The sequence below is a fragment of the Neltuma alba genome, unplaced genomic scaffold, assembly GCF_004799145.2.
Source record: "Neltuma alba isolate B1F8T4 unplaced genomic scaffold, ASM479914v2 tig00006289_pilon, whole genome shotgun sequence".
NCBI classification, from domain to species: domain Eukaryota; kingdom Viridiplantae; phylum Streptophyta; class Magnoliopsida; order Fabales; family Fabaceae; genus Neltuma; species Neltuma alba.
In genome coordinates this window covers 417-22,389 of record NW_021634412.1, presented here as the reverse complement: position 1 = coordinate 22,389, position 21,973 = coordinate 417, and the positions used below count along the sequence as shown (strand labels likewise).

Below are 21,973 nucleotides of genomic sequence, written 5' to 3'. Positions count from 1 at the left end.
ATTTCAAGGCAAATTCGAAAATGAAAAATAGAAGTTACTGAAGACTGCTAAATTTGCGGTTATTGAATGCATTTTGTTCAAGAAGAATTTTAGAATTTTATAACTTTTCTTTATGCAAAAGGATCCGAGTTCTATGATACATATCAACATTTTTTATTGATCTGACTGTTTATAATATTTAGGTGATATTTCACTTTTATCTATAGGCGAGTTAATGTTGCCTCTTCTTCAATCCAAAAGTCCCCAAAACTTCTATATCCATGGTAGAGACAGTATCATTGGCTCTCTTGACTAAATCTCTAGAAATGCAAACATACCTGCATATCACTTTTATTCCCATTGAAACTTTTAAGTACTTGGATACCAAATGCATTCATTAGGTGCACGTCAAGACAGAAGAAGAAGCATGACCAGAGTTAAAGAAAAGGTTTCAAGGCAATTCACTCCAAATGTTTCCACATTCTGATGCTGTCCCCACCTCAAAAAAGTTAATGCCATTAATTGAGTCCATTAGTCCAAACTATTCTAAAGGATTTTTTTTTTTGTTTATTGATTTTTTATATAAATATATAATACATAATTTGAAAATAATTCCTATATAGTCAAAGCAATATATAAATTAATATTATTTATGGGTCCCTTTTCCCAGCAAATAAATATATTATCCCGGTGATAAAAGGAAAATCCTCCAGACCATGTCCCAGATTATCCATTTTATGGATTTTATCCTAGGAAGATAGAAACAGATGAAAGTGCTTGCCTGATGCATCTGACTGCATAAGAAGTGCATTTATTACATAAATTTCTACCCATGTTAACCAGGAAGGCTTTCATTGAATCCCCAGTCCTGATGGACGCATTAGCACAAAGAAAACCCTCTTACTGCAATATTCTCTCAAAGAAAATTGTCCACTACGCGTTTCACATATAATCAACTTTTAATTTGTAGTCAAATTGAAATTGAGTGTAACAGCATTCGCAGAGATGGAACCCAAGTAAGTACAAAATTAAGAACCCGATACTTCCTTCCGCAAGAAAGCAAGGATGCGCAAATATCATACCGGAATAGAATCCAAATGGGACAGTCGTTTCCCAAGCTTATTGTCGGCTTGTGAATTTTCCTTCTGTGCTAATATGCTTGCAAGGGTGTGATCTTCCTCCGTATCCTGCAAGCTGCTATTCAAGCTTGAGCTTGAGCTAGCACTTGCAGTCCGGTGGGTTTCGGCCATAGTAACTGCTAATGAACTTAAAAAACAACCTGCATATCAGTACATCAATAGTTTCAGTGATGAACATCACCATAGTCAAATAAATTTAAAAACTTCAAAAATAATAACAAAACAAAAAATAGCATTGTGTATATAATATAAGTATAACTGACAAGAGAACAGAAAATCGAAATGAAATGCCCAATAAAGCCCCAGCTGAGAAGAAAAGGAAAACGCAAACAGAAGCGACCCCCACACCCACCACGAAAGCTGAAAAAGATCAAATTTACAATAAAATTGAAGGCTGAATAGGAGATCAAATTCAAAATAAGCCATTTTAGCGAAAACAGCAGAGACTGATCAAAAGTGTGATCAAACCATGGCTTACCTATCCGGAAACGATGAACAGAGAACGAGTCTTAGAAGGATGCAAAAGAAGAGTAAAGAACGCAAGGTTTGAATATGTATAAGAAGGAGGAATGAAGTTACCGAGAAGCCAAGTAAAAGGAGAGGATTGAAAGTTGCTTTGCTGAAGATATCTATCACAGACAGGAAACCGTCAAGCAAGAGCACCAGCGGGTAAGGACTTGCACGACACCGTGTTAATTCAACTGTCAACAATCGACACCGTTTCTTTGGATTATTCTTATGCTTATCCTTACCGTCATCCTCATTATTTTATCATTTTACCAAGAACAATTATTGCTCAGTCCAGTCCTTTGGCTTGGATTAGCGGTAATTATGTGATCATCATTTTTATAAATGTCATCTTCATGATCATTATTGGATACATTTCTTAAAGGTCATTTTGACGATTTTGATAATTTTAGTTTTCATTTATTAAAACCAACTATGAATGTATAAATACTTTTAAAAAATATGAATTTTAAAGAACAAATTATTTTCTTAATTTTTAATTTAGTATTTATGTATTTTTTCTCTAATTAAATCATTCACTTTGCTCTATCTATAAAGTATTAACACTGTGCAAATGGAAAAAAAAATTAAATGATTCGATTAAGAGAATACACATGGGTACCAAATTAGAAATCAATAGAAAGTATTAGTATTTTCAAAGTGGTTTTCCCCATTTTAAACAATGTCCATAATTATATTTAATAACTATTATTATTAAATACTACATCCAATCTTAAATATAAGAGTTTATTTGATATTTAATTTTTGTTTTAAAACCTTAATATATTTTGTCTTCTATATTATTTATTTATTTTATTTATTTTTTAAAGTAATTTTATGGTGATTATACAAGTTAAAAGATTTTCATTCTCATACACAGTATTTTAGATAAAACAATCCTTATTTATGATAAATAACTAATTTAACTAACATTTTTAATATTTATAAGTTCAGGACCAAATGAAATATGATTTTATTTTTTTAAAATTATTTATTTTAATAAGAAAACGCCGCTTTTTTTTGGGGTACAATCGTTAATAACTAGACACCGTATTTATGTTCAATTGTTCACGTCTCACTGTCACGTCAAATATCCGTGTTTTTAATTTTACCCTTTTGACTTGATATTCTATTCCAAAGGACAAAAAGAATATATTTAAAGGACAAATTATTTCCTTCTTTTTTTTTACAAAAAGGACAAATGATTCCAAAATACGAAATTTTGTCTGCTCAAAATATTAATTTTCTTAATCATTGTCCATATTCTATTTTGCTCGATGAAATTAAAATAGTATGATCATCATTAATATTAATTTATTATTGAAGTTTGATTTCTTAATGCGGCTATTCATTTTTGCCTTTCTTACCTTCTTCATCCAATTTATTTTTCTTTTGTTAGAAAAATTAATCCAATGATTATCCCATATATTTGAAGATGGAAAAGAATGTTCTTTTTGATAGCCATTAAAAAAAAAAACAATGGTCATTGAATAAAAATAAGTTCAGAAAGTTCATTTTAATAATTATTAATATTAATTCTTAGTTTTCATCAATTTTTTAAATTTTTACTTATAAAAATAATAATATTTTTGGCATACAAAGGGTTCAAAAGTCGAAAACTATATGGTAAAAATTAAAATATGAAAAAAAATTAATCAGATATTAAAGTAAAAAAAAATAGATACAACTAGATTTTGAATGTTATTTACTTCTAATGGATTATAAGGGATTAATGTTTAACAATCAAATTTTTATATTTAGAAGTTAATTTGTATATTTGCAAGTTGAATTTAAAAATTAATATATACAAACTAAATTTTTATATTTAGTTGCCAAATGACATCCTTTAATTAAATTTATAAATATTAAATCTATTAAAATATATTATTGTTATATAGAATTCAGAAGACCTGTTATGGGGGGGGGGGGGGAAAGGAATTTAGAAGACCTACTTAAATTTATTTTTTCACGCGGGGCGTATAGATAATTGTGTTGTTACTATAATGATTTTAAAGCCTCATTGTTGGCCAAGAAAGAATAAAATAACACCTGATCATCGTACATACTCAATAAATCTTAGACTGAGGGTTGTTTGGTTAAAAAAAATTATAATTTTAAAAATAATTTTACGATATATAAAATAAATATATAAAAAAATTTTGTTTCAATTTATAAAAAATATTCTTTAAAAATGTCTTGGGTGAACCAAACATCCCCAAGCATTGTCTCATTATACATTTGGAGTGACAAAGCGTAACAAGTACTTTTCATGTTCTAAATCCAAGACTTACTTTATGGTTTTATAGTGTACCTATAAAATAAGTTTTAAAGTTAGAACAATGGTGATGAGAAGCATCAACTGTAGAAGTGGACATCAATATTTAAAAATAAGAAATAAGTACCAAAAATAATCACGTTGTTCACTTTTGCGGAGGCAATAAATTAGAGAAGGAAAAACCTTAAAAGGGCACTTGTTTATATACTCAACTACTATCTCCAATTCTAATTATAAGATTTTGTTTATAAATTATAAATAAAGTTTTATAATTAAGATCAGAAATAGTAATTAACATTGTGGACCCAAAAAAGAATATAAAAAATTTCATTAAATATTTATACCCTATGCATCTTTCTTTGATGTTTTTGCCTCAATCCATGAAAACCTTATCATTTGAATTTAATTCCTCATTTATCATATTTTTCTTCTTTGTCTCGTCCATTTTTTCATATATTTATTTTTAATTTGTATATTTCGTTCCTTATTTTTACTTTATTTTGGATTCTACAATCAATTTAATTCTGGGATTTTTAAAATTTTGGTTTTAATAATGTCATGGGATTTGTTGAAATAATATTTAAGTAAGGTTAATTATACAAGGTTTAATTAGGTGTTATCTAATGAGTCCACATCATCACTTGTATACTGTTTATAACATTTTAGTAAATTTTAATATCATTACACTTCTGGAGACTAAAGTTCTAATACGGGTTAAATTCCAAGCATTAAAACTATATATTTAAAATTTGATATACTAAAATCAAAATAAGTCAAAATTTTGAGGACAAAAAATTATATTGATCTTTAAAATAAAAAAAATCTGAATTCTATAATTGATAGTATTCAAATGCCAATTAAAAAGAAAAAGAAAAAAAAGCAATTTAACTTCAATTTTTAATCATAGACCTTTTTTATAAATTTTTTTTAATAACAATGGATAGTATGAATATTTGTAGCATTTTTAATCATACTCGGAGGTTTGAAACCTTGTTTGTTAAGCTTTAAAAGAAAATGCAGCGAACCACAATTTACAAAGAATTAGAAAACAACTTTGAATGAAAGGAAGACAATTAAAAAGAACAAAAGTTACCACCTTGCTTTAACTCCTTCATTATCCACATTTGGCAATAAGATCAAACAAAAATAAATAAGAGTCGTAAATTACAACGACAAGAAGGCAAGAAGCTTTCAATAAAAAAGGGTGGAGACGGGGTATGGAAGCATTGTTCTGGGCTGCCTTTAATAGTTTTTAATTTGATTAAATTGAATTAAAAGAAAATAAATAAGCTTAATCGCATGATGGTTAATCGGGGGTTAACTCGCCGAGTTAACTGAGCTTGCATTTTTGTTGATAACAAAACATTAATCAACTTGCCTGATTTAGTTAAAAAACGGCAAGTCAACTAAATTAGTCCAAATTAAAAATGATTTTGATCGAGTCTATATACCATACACCATACGAATGAGTTTATATACTAGTTGAATTGATTGTTATCAACAAAAATGCAAGCTCAGTTAACTCGGCGAGTTAACCCCTGATTAACCATCATGCGGTTAAGCTTATTTATTTTCTTTTAATTCAGTTTAATCAAATTATGATAGTAGAAATCAATTTTTCTCTGAATCAAATTATTTTTTCTAAACATCATTCATTGTCTAATGTAAAGGGCATAAAACGTTGCTTTAATACTTCGTGATCATGTATATTCCGTTGCAAAGAAAATAAACATGTAGCATTAAAACTTCATGCAAAAATTGTGTCTAAGAGAGTATTTGGATATAAACCAAATCATAATTTTAAAAGTATTTTTACGGTTTATGAAATAAATATGTAGAGGAGTTTATTTCGTTTTGTGAAAAATGCTTCTTAAAAGCACTTTTAAGGGTTGCCAAACACTTGCTAAAGATATTTATATACTCAGATATAATATTTCATAAAACTGTAAAACACTCGGAATACTTCTTCAACCCGAAGAAAAGTTACAAAAATGAATTAATTTTCTTATCAAATTTTAGAATTTAAGAAATTATAGTCTTTAAATTATTATTTTTGGTGTGAATATTGTTACCACTTTTAATAGCTATTTATCTTTATAGATTTAATATTTTTAAGTACTTGTTGAATTTGGTTTTATATTTCAGTTTGATGAAAAATTGCATTTCATATTCAGCATCAAATCAAAATCAAAATCAATATAAAATATTAAAAGCACTGTGACAAGTCACATTGCCATGGAATAATTGTGTCTAAAGATATTCACATACACAAAATCACACACACACATATAATATTTTTTATGTAAATGTCAAAGATCCAGAATACTTCTTCAATCCAACAAAAAGTTAAAAATTTTAAAATTTAAACATTATGCTCTTTGAATTAGATTTTTAGTAAAAGTTCTTACTGTAGGAGGTTGCTTTTGCAAAATTAGATTTTGTTAGGTTAAGGTGCAAATTCATAGATGAATCATTCCTCAATACATGCCTAACAATACAAAATTTCCTTAAATACAAAAATAAAAATAAAAATTTAAAATAGTAGGTGGCAAGTGGCGGGCGGGTAGTTCAGCCTCGATAAATCCGCTCCCTTGCCTTCACTTTTCTTTTCTTTCTCTATCACCACCACACTGCGAAGCTAGAAAGGAAGAGCTTCATCTGCCTTCTCTTGTGCAAGCGGTGCCGTGTGTGGCCCCTCAGTCTGCGCTTAAATTCTCAGATCTTCTACGTTACTACGCCCTTGCAATCTAATCCCACCTCAACGCCTTCCCTCGCTTCCTGAATCTACCACTTAGCCACAAACCAGTAGGTGAAGCTCGAAACTCAAGTTTCAACTGGCTTTCATTTTGACTTGTGATCCCTCCATTTGTTTTTCTTCACGTTCTGAGATATTAAATTGAACTGGGAAGTAAGGAAATCATGTTCTCCGTTAGACCCATTTTCCGGGCACACCAAAGGCCCTTCTTTTCTCTGTTGCTTCATTCTTCCTATACTTCCTCTGCCGCTGCAATTCAAGCTGAGAGGACTATCAGAGAAGGCTCCAGAAACGATTGGACACGAGAGGAAGTAAAATCCGTCTACGACTCTCCCATACTCGATCTTCTCTTCCATGGAGTAAGCTTCACCTTTTATTTTACGTCCTGGTTTTTCCCCTCTAATGAAGCTTTATTGGGTTCATGAAAACACTAATAGATGATTAGTCTTTTGGTGAGTCTGAGCTGAGGTTGCTTTATAGCAATTATTCTTCAGACTGAGGCAAAATTAAAATTGTTATCCTTTAACAATTTTATGTATTGAACTTTTATCTACATGCTTGTCCTTCTTGACTGCTAACCGGTTTTGAACACCAATTGCTGGCATTTTACTGAAGCTACTACTCCTATACTTTATCAGGCTCAGGTTCACAGACATGCTCATAACTTCAGGGAAGTACAACAGTGTACTCTCCTGTCTATTAAAACAGGCGGGTGTAGTGAGGACTGTTCATATTGTCCTCAATCATCAAGGTATCACACAGGACTAAAAGCCCAACGGCTAATGAACAAGGAGGCTGTTCTAGAAGCTGCAAAGAAGGTAAAATTTTATTTCTTTTGCATCTTGCTAATTGCAGTACATTTCCGGCTTCTGGTTCTGCGATTTCACTTGTTTATATCTTTCTTTATGCCTGTGGAGAACTTACGTTCTTGCTTGAAACCACTCACTTTTTCGAAACTTTTGCAATCACAATTGTTTTTTAACTTTGATTTATGTCAATATTGGTGTTCCTTCATCCTTTTTTTCCTGTGACCGCTACTTGCTGAACTTCACTCATCAATCTAGATATGAGACTGCTAGAAAACTGTAAAATACTTTTTATGGGTTTGAGGACACACGAAAGGTCATGTTGGGTTAGAAAATATTTATGCTATTGAGGTTAAGTTAGAAAGGTTTGGAAATCTCTAGGTATATTTATAATCTGTTTATTCAATTTTTGGAAATTTAGATTTATCATAAATTTTGATGGTTGAACTGTTCGAGACTAACTATACTTCTTAGCCCTTTAAACTTCTTATGTTTAATATATTCTGAAAATCGAGTTTATCTACAATATACACTGCTAGAAGCAAAGATGATTTACAAAGCCATCTAAAGATAAATAACTTCGTATCTTCATAACAAAACTAGAGAATAATACACAGATATTACTATCATTTCCTTGTTCTTGAACTCAACTGCTTATTCCAGATTACTCACGTATTTTGGTGCTTTTTCTTGAGTTACATGTAGATGATTTTTCCTTTCTTGGCAGGCAAAAGAGGCTGGTAGCACACGCTTTTGTATGGGTGCTGCATGGAGAGACACAATAGGAAGAAAGACCAACTTCAATAATATCCTTGAATATGTGAAAGAAATAAGGTAGTGGAATGTTACATTATCAGGCGTCTAAACCAATAAGCAATAGATCCGTTGTGTCTAAGCTGATTGTTAAGTCTTCTTTCTGCTTTGTATGTTAGTTGTGTGTAAGCTGATTGCTAAGTCTTCTTTCTGCTTTGTATGTTAAGTACAAAGTGGAGTTTTGATGGTGAAAAAAATATGATAGAAAAGGGATGACAAGGCCGTGTGCTTCTGGAGATATAGTCACCCACAAGATTGATATAGTTGTTTGCCAGGTAGATTGGTTAGGAATTAGGATTATGTGGGAAATATGTTAGTGCTTCATTGTTTGGAAAAATGACTTGTATCAACGAACAGAAATTTACTGATGCCAGAAGGGCAATGCTATTTAGTTAGTGTCTGCTACGTGCATTGCAGGGGGGGTCATCATGTTAAATATGTACAAGATCATTTTCTGTCTGCAAAAATGGATTAATGCCATCCCCTTAGTGTATGGATCACGTTCAGATTCATAATTGTTGATGCCACATCATGCAATATTGCTATAGCTTGTCTCGAAGCCATCACTTGGAACACTATGTGGTTCACATAACTGTGCTATTCAAAATTAATATTAAAAACTAAGTAAAATAATAGGATTGTGAGTGCAAATACGCGCACGTGCATATAAAACTAAGATGGAGTGGGATTTCTTCATTGCAAAGCCTCCAAAGCTTTCTTTATTAATCCTTTTGTTTCTAATAAGCATTATGGTGGTTAAACTATCAGCTTAATTACATCTACTAATCCACGCTTATGTAATTGAATTAGTATTTGAGATTGTTAGCACATAGCGGAAGCTATTGTGCAAGTGTATATTGTAATCACATTCTTGTGGCTGAATCGCTATCATGGCCTGGAATTCTTTTAAACCCTTGCTAATAACTAGTGACTAATGATGTGTGAGCTCATGCATAGCATGCTATTTCCTAAAATTCTTTGAACACTCGGGATGCTCCCTAGCCAGTTTGCTTTATGACCCCAGTTCTAACTTGCATGGAGGCGTGGAGAAAGAAACATGCAAGATAATAGAACTTAGAGGCAGAGAGAAGGAAATGGAGCCATGGAATCAGAGAAGGAGAGAGATAGAACAGAAGTGAAGAATAGATTTAGGGGAACCAAATTGATGTGTAATTGGTATGAGAGGAAAAATGAATTGAGTGACTGAGTCATGCGTTTACCCTATGTTTGGATGGGAAGAAAATTAGGGAGGAAAGCATACTAGTTGGGAAAACTCCCTAAAATAGTAAATGTTTTACTATTTTTGGAAGTTTTTCTGCCTGGTATTTCCTTCCCCCTTATTTTCCTCCCACTTTTTCCTCCAGCCAAACATAGCCTTAGAGGTTAAAAATGCCCTTAAAATAGGGTCGTTTGATATTGTCCAGGTAGCATGCTTTGTTGCACTGCACAAAACAATTGTCAGCACACAAACTGTGGCCCAATTATGTGCAAAATTTATACTTGTCAAACTTCCAAGCAGACCAGCCTTTACATGCAAGTTTAATTAGTTTGAACCTTGAGTTTCAAGGAATCCAAATAGTGACTTAACCCTAGAGTTTGACAGCGGTCAAAGAAATTCCTTCAAATGATGTCTAGTTGTCTACCAATAGAGTTAAGCTCTGTAGTTCTGCTCATTTGTATTATAAGCAGGCTCTCTAAATTGCATGGATGCTATGAATGGTAATCTGAGTATACTTTTAGGAACAGTTTGGGACGGAGCACAAGATCGAATCGGGAGGAAAACAGAACCAGAAAATAATTTAATAAATGACAAATATCTTTTATGCCCCTAAATGAAAATAATAAAAAAATAATCGACAATTGAGTAATGATTACAAGAATATAATAATATTACGTACATGTTCTTAGTTTTCAATGACACAACCAAACACCCCTAAAGTTCTTGTTTGGTGGCGCTTAGGGAGTGATTAGTCAAGAAATATTTAATTTACATCTTATTTAACTTATTTAGTTCATCTCTAGAAATTAGGTTATTTATGATGTGAAACCAAACGGAGTGGAAACCTTCCCTCGCAAGTTACAAAAGCTAACTATTGATGTGGGAGAACTAATCTGCTAAAGCATGCCATAGAGCACTTATACTTTTTCCTTTTCTTCTTTTTTTCCATTAATTGGATCCCTGGAGAGTCAAAGTCTTGTTGAGAGCTACGCTATGTGACACTTCACTAAACTTCCCTATCACTTGGAACCCTGCACAAGCAGCCCTCTCTAGGAGCCCCAACAACCAGCTCTGACACTGACTGATAATTGGGCAAAAACCTTCCCCTGAAAACTGGCTGTTCAAGGTGGAAGAATCAACCTGCTTAAGTATCCCATAAAACATTTCATACTATTTAATTGGGACTTAGGCATACTATCCTATCTTGTTTTCATATTTTACTTTGTGGAATTAGTTTCCATTGTTAAGTCCTTTTTTTTTTTTAAAAGCAGTATAAAGAATGGAGGGCAAGGACTGTGAAGTTTTGCATTGTGTGAGCTGTGAAAACTTTACAGCTCTGATGATTCTTCTTCACTATACTTTTGTGCTGTGTAACTTATAATTTCTCACGTGTAGTGAAGTATATCTTACTTATTTAATCGAAATTCAAAATGGTAACACTTATTCTAGGGATATGGGAATGGAGGTCTGCTGCACGCTTGGTATGCTGGAGAAAGAGCAAGCTGTTGAACTCAAGAAGGCAGGGCTTACTGCCTATAATCATAATCTTGATACTTCAAGGGAATATTATCCAAACATCATCACAACAAGGACTTATGATGAACGCCTGAAAACACTTGAGTTTGTTCGTGATGCAGGGATTAATGTTTGTTCAGGTAACACCTAATAACTTCGAATACAATAATGTGGTTTAGTTGCAGAGGAGTGGTCTTATCTTCAAGGGCACATCTTTGTCTTTAAATGGTTCATGTGATAGAATTGTGCATATGGCTTCCCTTTGTACCTCATTCAATGGAAAGTTTATATTTCAGTTTGAGTAAGATGCTTTTGCCAATATGCATCCTTTGTGTGTCAGTTAACTTTTTTGGCCATAGTGTTTGTGTCAGTTCTTCATAGCTTACAATTAAATTTTTCTTAACACTCCAGTTCTTTCCAATGGCTGCAAAGACTCCATCCTTTATTTACATTTTCTATTTTAACTGTTGATCTTATTACTTATCATTAAAATAGTAAAAATTTTATTTTCTATGATAGGAACTCTATATATTATGTAGTAAGAAGATTTTAAACTTTGAGGAAAGAAAATGATGAGCCATTGAGGTTTCGTTACAGGAGGAATAATAGGGCTTGGAGAAGCAGAGGAGGACCGTGTAGGTTTGTTGCACACATTGGCCACACTCCCCACTCATCCAGAAAGTGTTCCTATCAATGCACTTGTTGCAGTAAAGGGCACCCCACTTCAGGAGCAGAAGGTGAATTTTATAATTCATTGATTGACTTGTAAACTACAAAACTGTACCTTAAAAAAAAATCACTATTTTAACAATTACTGAGACGTGTTATCAGTGGAGCTTAATCCATAGTGATATTCAATAGTTTTCCATGGCAGCACAGAGATGCAAATTTGGGAATTTCTATTATGAAAATCTTTATTTAGATATGGAGATGCCTCGTAAGATTTTCTGGGCTCCTAAGCATTTGAAATCAACTTAGAAATTTTGACACGTGCTATAGTTTCAATAAAAATCAAGGTAAAGAATCTGAGTGTGTTCAATCACTAAGGGTATGTTTGGATGGGAGACAATGGAGAAGGGAAAGTTTCATTGAAACCTCTCCATTATTGAGAACTATTTATGAAATTGGGAGTTTGGAGGATTCTCAACTGAACCCCCAAATACATCCAAAACTCTCCCTCGTTTGTAATTTTAGGGGATATTGGAGGTGAAAGCTTCTCCAAACAAGGGGAAGGGAAACTTGGATCTCTTCCCCTCCATTTTCCATGTACACTTGTTCTTCTCCTCTCCTCGTAACTGCTAAAACGTAAGGGTAAGTCTAGAAGTTGGGAAGAGAAGAAATTCAAGGAAAACGGAAGAGGTAAGTGATGCTTAAATGATAATTTCACTTTCCCTTGTTTAGGGGAATTTTCTCCTTTAAAATCTCCCTCGTTGAGGAGCTTGATAAAGGAATGAATAGTTAGAAAGATCCTATTCCCCACTTCTAAATTATAACCCTAACAAGGAACATGTTTTGACGGAACCTTTCCTTCTCTTCCATTATCCTCTAATCCATGCATAGGCAATGGGTCTACCTTAAAATTTTGTGTTTTTGTGTTTTGGTCCAAGTACAGCCTTTTGGGCACAGGAATATCCATATCCTTTTAAACCGTGCTTGGGTTGGTGCTATCATCCAAAGATGCTCTAAACTCAAACTTTCCCTTGGGAATCTGCTAACAAATGTACATTTCTATTTGGTTTCAGCCTGTTGAGATATGGGAGATGATTCGCATGATTGCCACAGCGCGTATCGTTATGCCAAAAGCAATGGTGAGGTTGTCAGCAGGAAGAGTTCGGTTCTCCATGCCTGAGCAAGCACTGTGTTTTCTTGCTGGGGCCAATTCTATATTCACAGGAGAAAAGCTTCTCACGACACCTAACAATGATTTTGATGCTGATCAACTCATGTTCAAAGTACTCGGACTCACTCCCAAAGCTCCAAGCTTTCATGAAGATGAAACCAGTGAAACATATGATTGTAAGGAAGCTGTCTCCTCCTAATTATAGTTTATGGAAAATCTAAGAAGCACGGATACAGATATAAAATATTCCTAACACCTCCAATTGTGGTGCTTTTTAATTCTTCTTTGGTGTTTGGATTGGATTAGTTTGAGTTTTTTATCTCAAGCATTTAAACTTAAATCACTAGAAAAACAGTCTCTGGTTCTCCTAGTCAAATTAGCTGATGATTAACCGTACACCTTAAAATGCATTGGATTCTCTTTTTCTCTCTTGTCTTATTTCTTTTCGAAGGCTTTTTTGGGTGAATATATCTTGTAGATGTGACTGAAGTTGGGTATCAGCATGATTAAAGCACATGCCGAGGCTAGTTCTATTAATAATGTTGGGGAGAGAGGTGGCGATTAGAGATTTTTTTTGGTTGGGGCAACAAAAAATTATTTCAAGATTCATCTGCTCTGAATAATTTTTTTAAACTTTCAATGTCCAAAAATTCTGCAGGTAAGAAGCTACTTTCTTTGTGTAATTGATATAATTATGATTTTGAGTAATTTGATTAGCATTAAGCTCCATGTTTTCATTTTTCTTCCACTAATTTTTTGTTTTTCATTTTATGTGACTTTTGCAATTTTTTATATTTATTCAATTATTTTTCCATATACAACACAAGGGACAAAATGTCAATGGTATTTATAATTTTTTAAATATTATAATAAATCTAAGAGTCTAAAAAATATTTTGTAAAAATTATACGAAATTATTTTATTATCAATTTTTTGAGTAATTATTATTACCTTTTTCAGTAAATAGACAAAAGTCTATTTAAGTATTACTAATATTTTGTGGGGCTTTTCTTGATGTCATTGTCTGCGTCAGAAGGCGGATGTCAGGAATGGGTAGTGGGTACTTTGGTAATAAAATAAATTAGGGAGGTAAAAGAACACAAAACAAAACATATCAAATCAAATCAGGGAGAGATTTGGAAGTAATTGGTGGGGCAAAAAAGACAGGTCAAAGCAAATGATTCAAAACTAAAATTAAAAAAATTAAAAAGTAAGTAACTATTTGCCACTCAGTGAGCTGCTTTTGTTGTTGTTAAGGGTAGCCATCAGCATCATCCTCTCACTGTCATCGCCGCCCTCCTTCACCTTTCTCTGTCATCATCATATCATAATCTCTGTCTCCTTTCTCTCTTTCTGAGTCATCCATTTAATTTTCATCATACCCTCTTTCTTTCCTTCTGCTTTTTTTTTTTTTTTTTTTTTTTTTTGGCTTTTCCGTTTTTCTCTTTCTCTTTTGAAATATATTAAGTTTATGTTCTAACATCAATTTTGATGCTCAAACTCAATTCCACAAATCCAAATTTCTATTAGACGTTTGCTTGCCTATTTTTCTCCTAATTCTCACTTTGTGATTTTTTTCCTTACCAATGCAAGTAAATGGTTGGCTTTTTTTTTTTTAATGACATTTTCCTCTTTGACCTATGTTCCCAAGTTTCTTAAATTTTGCTTTGCTTAATTTTTAATCACATCTTGTGTTTTACATTTTTTCATAAAGATAAAATCAACGCCAAAAAATGAAGATAAAATATTGAATTAAATTGAAAAATTGAATAGAAAGAGCATATCATTGTAGAAGTTTAGAACTCCTGACACAATTTGCACATATCGAAGCTAAATTACAACTAATTTTTCAGTGAACAGACCCTAAGCCTTTCATTTAATTGGTACAGGCCAACTTGCCTAACATATTGTTGGTTCTTTTAAACAAGTGGCATCTTGGCAAATAGCTGTTTCCATCAAGAACATGATTTTAATAGTTTTCAACATAAAACCAAAACATACTCTGAAGAAGAACACTATAATACGTTTAGGCCGAAAGAGAACTTTCAGAAAGGAATATATATTAATGAATTTCCAAGCTTAAAATGTCATTGAACACTCCTAATTGCTTGCGCTTACATACAAACGATCTCAACTAATACAGGAGATCGATTCCCTTTAAATAATGTCCAGTAAAAAGAACACCAATGTTGAAAAACAAAGCAAGAATCATATAAATGAAGACAACATTAGGACAAAGAATAGACAGAACCTCCCTTTATACAGAGATATTAATATGAAACGAATTCTGATTTACAGGGCTATATGAATATATATATGCATGATATATTATATATATACTTATAGCATCTGTACCCTCCTATCCCACATTGTAGGATGAATATGAAGCAGCAAGCAATGCTGCTCCAATGCCTGAACCATCTTCAGTGACTTTAAGAATTACGTGCTTTGCAACATCTTCCCCCAATATATCATTCAAACCTTCATGCAAATACTCTCTAAATAGTGTATAGCTAGTATACAAACCTCCTTCAATTGCCACGACTGATCTTTTGATTCTTGAATCACTTCTGCTCCTGAAACCAGTGACGCCACCACTTCCATCCCTACCGATCTTCTTCAAGATGCCAATGATACCCGCAGCTGCCAAACGAGCGGCTCTACGGGTTACCACATCACAAACCTTCACCACGACTTTCCGCAACTTAAGAGGAGCATTGGGAATCTGAGTCCAATCCCCCAAAAAAATGATAATTAGACTTTGAAGCAAGTCACTCATTTTTTTACCATAAAGGAGATGTTTTTACCTCAAGGATGTCTTTAAGAATTCTTGCCACTTCTCTCAATTCAGGGGAATCATCCTCATGCATGGCAGCCATCATAGGAGTCCTGATATAGCACCAAGATACAGTTGAGACTTGAATCTAGGTCAGGATATTAAGAGAAAATAATTGATCTCAGAACATACAGAAATGAAGTGGCATAATATTTCGCTTTCATATATCACCTCAGCCAAAGCCAAAGGTTAAAATACATACCCTTTACCGATTTACATCCTTAGTTCACCAGTTTGTTGCACATTACGATAAGACCATACCCACAAAAATAAAAATACTGTGTTTCAGACAAGTCATGTAGGAACTAGTATCGCAATAACAACTTGATGGTGCATTTTTGGGTTTTTTTTTTTGGGGGGGGGGGGGGGACTAGAGGCAAACTGATGCAGGATGCGGATCTAACAGCGTGCGGCCAATGGACAGTGGTATACACATCCTCTCCAAATCCACCTATTTTCATACAAACTTCACTGGCCAAGGGCAACTAAAAGAATGTTCTGTGCTAATCAGATAATGGAATCATTTAATTACAAACAAAAATTTATTGACTCAGAGGTGTCATTGAGATATAGTACAAACCTCAAAATGAAAGGCATTAAAAGCTTGGAAGAAACTGGTCCAAACATATTTGACTCTAGTAATATCCTGAGGATAATCCTCCTCACAATGTCACCAAGATACATTCCCGATATCATTTTCTCAAAACCCTGCACCAATATCTCCAAGATTTTAGTTATGTTATATCCCAAAAAAAAAAAAAAGGTAATTGAGAAGCAAAAATCTAACCTGGTCATTCGGGTTGGGGCTCTCCGCATCTAAATCAATGTCATAAGAAGTTCTTGGCAAGTGGGAAGACCAAAAATTACCCCATTCCATATTGACAACCTAACAAACAAAGAGAAGGATTTTCCCCAAAAAAGAAAAAGAAAGGAAAAAAAAACTTGATTAAGTAATGATGGATTATACATTGATATGTTACGAAGAAAAGGGGAGGAAAAGTGTTACCATGCAACCAGATGTTGTAAGAAGACCCTGACACTTGATAAGAGCATCTGCTCGTTCTACGTAACAGGCATTTGTACCAGTGCCAATTATAATTGCAGCAACAGTGTCTACATCATGATAATGTCCAAGTGCTAATGTCCCAACAGTATCATTAACCTGTTTAAAATAAACAAAATATCATGAACATACAATATGAACATAAATGACGACAGCTGGAAAGTCTGGATATTCCCACCCGCTTATAGCAAGATTGGACACGTCACACCTGAGGGTAGTCTGAAAAGAATCAGTTTTACATAATTTTGAGCACACGCTTTGCCCAAGATAAAATTATGAGAAAATTAATCATTTAATCCTTCAACTTTAACTCGGTTATGACCCAATCCCTTAAGTTTAACTCATTGCAACTCATTCCCTTAAGTTTGGTTTGTTTAATAATTTCATCCACACCATTAGTTAAACTAGTGTCGTCAACGGTTTTTACAAACTGTGTTCTTGCGGTTAAACACTGCTTCAAAAGCATTCAGGTCTTTCTCTTTCTTCTATGCACGTTCCCTTCATCTCTGACATCAAGGACGATGGCCCCTGGCTACCCAAATTCTTTATTCACATTTTCCTCCTCCTTCATTCACTCCAAGTCTTGGGAAAAAAAAATACAGAAGCCTCTCTCTCTAATGGAACACACTTCATGGTCCCCATGGATATTTCATCTTTGTTCTTATGGAACCCAGGAGCTGATCGAATTAAGAGTACCCACCTTCACAATATTTGCTAGGTTGTTTAATGTGGCGTGATAGTTTGTTCATGCTGCAAAGAATTTGCTTAGTTCACCTCGGCTCTGTCAAGAACTAATCACTGGAGTGATCCTCTCTCCTCTTCTTCATACTCTCCTTTAGGAACACTTGTTAGAATCACCACAAAACTTTCATCATCTTCTATTGTAATTTATTAAGGCAGGTGGGATTGGAGTGGGTTTCTTGAGTTTCATTTCCTTTACTGTGAAAGCTCCCAAAATTGGTTTAGTTTGATTATTTGATTGACACTCTTTAAATTTGGACATTCAAGTCTGTACCTTTTCCTTTTCACGAAGAAAGCAAAGGAGGCGAAATCTAATGATCAAGGGGTCAAAGAGAGGCTTGTGTCCGTGTGTGTGTCTCTTTTTATTTCAGGCTTGGAGTAAATGAAGAATAAGGAACAAGCAAATGAAGAATCTGAGGAGCCAGGGTATCGTCATTGTTACCGGAGAGGGAGCTTGCATAGAAGAGAAACACTTGAATGCTTTTAGAGCACTGTTTAAAAGCAAAAACATAGTTTGCTAACACCGTTGATGACACCAGTTTAACTAACAGTGAGGATGAAATTATTAATAGATTAAAGCTCAAGGACTAAGTCGCAACAAGCTAAACTTGAGAAACTAAGTCATAACCGAATTAAAAGTTGAAGGATCAAATGACTAATTTTTCCCTAAAATTATTATTGAAAAAATAAAGGTATTGGCATTTTCTTCGAAAGACAAAACAGAGACACAGTGAAATACATTACTCCATATTTTGACAAGCATTTACACAGGTACCATTTGTACAATTGTCACCACCCATCCTCTAGTTCAAGAAAAAAGAAAAGCATAAAAAGGCTTCATCAAGAGATAAAATTATTCAACACATCGTCTAATTTATTGTTCTAGGTTAACCAACCAAAAAAAAAAAAATCATCATAATAGCGTTAGAGTTAGAGGGTTGAAAAAATACTTTTTAAAATTAAAGAACCAAACTATAACCTTGTATGAAGTTAGAGGACCAAAAAGTGCACTTTGCCTAAAGTATTTCTTTCTCCTTCTAGAATTTACACAGTTTAAAAGACCTGGGCCAAAGCTGATATGCAAAAGGTCTTTTAAGTCCTTTGAAAGAAAGATGCAGGAGACATCTCAATACAAATGCAATAGAAAGATCAGACGTAATAATTGGCTGTACTTATTTCCTTTACTTTTGAGGATGAACCTTTTAAAAGAAATGGCTCTAAGCCTTTTTTTATAACTACATTAAATATTTCTTTCCTTTTTCCCTGGAAGAGTGTTGGCTTCTGCTTTTGAGGGTAACAAGGAAAACCATAATGTGCTAAAATTACATGATGATAACCTCTTTGAATAACATGAAACATGTCTGAATACGCACCTAATATCCCATAGAAATCAAAGCTTCCAAGCCACATAAAGAAGGAAATCAGGTGCAGAGCTAATACTAATTACCACAAACATGGATAAACAAGTTCTCTATTTATTAGTCAAATTGACATTGATGGTCTTGTGTGTTAGAGAGAAGCCTCAGAAATACAAGACTAGCAGCTATACCAAGAAGCTCATGATCGATCATCTGAATCTCATACAAATAAAACTAATAACCACATTTATATGAAATATGGTTTCATGTGCGTCATTGAAATCTCTCTGTTAAAAAAGCATTGGAGAATAAACCAGCAAAACTTAAAGAACAGCAGCACCAATGGTAAGAGAGGTAATAGCTCACAATTACATATAAGATAAAGCATATTTGGCTGTTCTAGAATGACATTTCTTAATTTTTTAAATATTCAATTGATTTCAAGACGATATTAATAGAGAGATCACAAGGCACCAGGATTTCACTTTTGAAATTATAAGAGAAAACAGAATAATAACCCTGGGCAGTAAAATGGAAGGTGAAGAGATGCAAATTGAATCATAACTTTGGTACATGAAAATATTTCCTTACCAGGGCAGCTACCTTCACATCTAAGCCTTTTCGTGTTAATGCTTCTTGTAAACATTCAGCCACATCTCGTCCTACCTGACAACAACCAGATATTTCGCTTAGTAGTTCACATCAATCATTACGATACAACTTCGATATCTATTTCAAACCCACTGGGAGACTACAAAATTAAGATGAGAAATTAGCCATAGCGCTATTTAACATGGTCCAGATATAGACAGTTAGAAGCATACTGTGCAATCTATATCAAATACATCTTTACGGAAGGAGAGGGAAAAAATAACTGCCACCACTCAACAAATATGTTTACCGTAGGCTAAAAGCCAATGAGAATAAAATTTAAACAAAATCCTATAACTATCCAATTGCAGATCAACCATTTCAGTGCAGAACATGCAGAAACACCAATTCACTAATCCAATCTTGCTATGTGCCTTGAAACAGGAATTGCAGTTTCTTCACAAAAATACTAAGAATTTAACACAGAAACCACTCAAGATCCCACAGACTAACCATATCTACAATGGAAAATCCTTTTGTCCATTTTATTAAAATGCCAGAGGAAACAGACACTTGTTTCACCGGATAAGAAAATGTAAATCCAAGTTCCCTTCTTCTGCCCATTGAAAACTCAGAACCATCTTCTTCTTTGTCAATGAATTCCTTTAATGAAGAAGCAATGAAATCAAAGAGGTCCTGCAAATAATAAACTCAATCAACCTATTGGCATTCCAAAAAGAACAAATGACAGTGAAGACAATTTTTGGGTGTAATTTTAGTCACCTCACTTGTGCTGGTCATCAGGTGTTGGGGATGGGTTGTCTTTCTTTCTACTTCATGTTCCAAGACGGACGTCGTTGACCCCCCTAAATGAACCCGTAAAACCCTAAAATATGTTCCCCCAAGATCTAGCGCATAATATGTTCCTCTCTCAGTCCTGATAGAAGAAAAATATGCGTATCACTTCTGTATCTAACCCATAAAATTATCAAAGACACAAGTATGCACAAATCTATAAAACAGCATGACTCCATAATCATAATAGAACGTATGCTCAAGCGTGTTAGTACCTAATGCCACACAGAAATACCATACCTTATCAAAATAGATGGCTGACTAATTGCAATCTACCTGCTCATAACAGCATCTCCACAGACTCCACAGGGAAATCTAGTCCCAGTAATGCCCAGAAAAGGTCTTAATGAAATTATACAATAAGAACCTATAGATTCTACAAACCATTCCTAAAACCTTTCAACAGTACTTTAATCTGATGCATTAAACGAGTCATCAATCCTAATGTTCAATTTTCAAAACAGTTCATTACAGAATAAATTATCCATGTTAAAAATTAGTTACAGTTGTTACAAACAAAATTTCCAAATCTGTTTAGGTCATGCATCGCTATCAACTAAAAGGAGGATATCTCTCAGGGAATAAACAAATAGGCAGCTACAGAAATGGACGTCATGTATATGAAAGCTCCTACGAACCAACAAAGGCAATATGATGCAATAAATCAGATTTACCAACGAGAGACGCATACAATCTTCAATGCAGTTATAATAACAATTCCCTCATATTAATAAACTGTGAAATGTCTACAACAGGAGCAGAAACAGAATACGAAAATAAATTTCACGTGAGAAGAATATAAGCAGATAATTTGAACATTAAAAGCATATAAATCTATCCCACTCCAGAAATAGAGAAGGCTTCGGAAAGACGAAAGAAATACCAGAACCATGGCATTAATTAAATTAATAAGGAAAATGAAAGCATTCTCTTCAACGGTAACCTAGGGACCAAATCCACAACCATTTCAGATCAAAGAAGGGACATTTTATCAAATGCCGATCAAAAACATAATAAAATCGTCAAAGAAAAGGGAATGCCACTCATGACACAAAGCCGATTAGGAAGTAAAAAGACACCTCCCAGAGAATCAATGATTACCCATTAGGAAGATTATCAACGTAAGTGAGGAGCATTTTGAGCTTGGAACCACCTTCGGATGCCAACCCACCAGCGTGCATCTCTACTGCCATCGCATCCACCACCTGCTTCAGCCTCGCCTCCGAGGTGTCACATCCTTCGTCTAGTTCTCTCAACACTCCCTTTCACTTTACTCCACTTCCCCCCTGCTCCTCAGTCTCCGGCCCACCACAACCGCCGCAACGGCACATGCCGTCACCCGCAACACTCACCGCCACACCGAGAACTCCACTATCACCACCATATCACCCCGATCAATCAAATAAACTTCATACGTCGCCGCTTCCCAACTCTCCTTCGATTGTTAACCGCAACGAAACGTCGCCGTCTGAACATGCACGCAGTCGGCTGAACACTCTCCTTCACCACCTTACGAAAAGGAACAATATTTGAACGATATGATTGCTGCTCTTCGGCAAAACTCAAGCTTCTCACCGTCTCCGGCGATGAGACAGTGGTTCTCGGCGACTTTCGCCGGAAAAGTGCGAGACAGATGGGAAGAGAGAGAGTCACACACAAAGTCTCAAACACAGCGGCTACT

The 21,973-nt window shown here is 34.1% G+C and overlaps 1 protein-coding gene and 1 pseudogene across 1 annotated transcript; one reads left to right on the top strand and one right to left on the bottom strand.

The window, feature by feature from the left end:
- Positions 1-6,480: 6,480 nt before the first annotated feature.
- Positions 6,481-13,258, top strand: LOC114750023 (biotin synthase, mitochondrial). The gene is made up of 6 exons (XM_028938570.1): positions 6,481-7,014; positions 7,294-7,473; positions 8,189-8,295; positions 10,943-11,148; positions 11,606-11,745; positions 12,751-13,258. The coding sequence occupies exons 1-6, from the start codon at positions 6,820-6,822 to the stop codon at positions 13,045-13,047; spliced, it is 1,125 nt and encodes a 374-aa protein (XP_028794403.1). The 5' UTR covers positions 6,481-6,819; the 3' UTR covers positions 13,048-13,258.
- A 1,633-nt stretch (positions 13,259-14,891) lies between these two features.
- Positions 14,892-21,639, bottom strand: LOC114750024 (hexokinase-3-like; annotated as a pseudogene).
- Positions 21,640-21,973: the final 334 nt, after the last annotated feature.

Excerpts from the sequence above, each read along its gene's own strand:
- LOC114750023 (XM_028938570.1), top strand. The coding sequence starts at position 6,820 with ATGTTCTCCGTTAGACCCATTTTCCGGGCACACCAAAGGCCCTTCTTT. Across the intron at positions 7,015-7,293 it reads TCGATCTTCTCTTCCATGGA|GCTCAGGTTCACAGACATGC; the intron begins GTAAGCTTCACC and ends ATACTTTATCAG. Across the intron at positions 11,746-12,750 it reads CCCCACTTCAGGAGCAGAAG|CCTGTTGAGATATGGGAGAT; the intron begins GTGAATTTTATA and ends ATTTGGTTTCAG.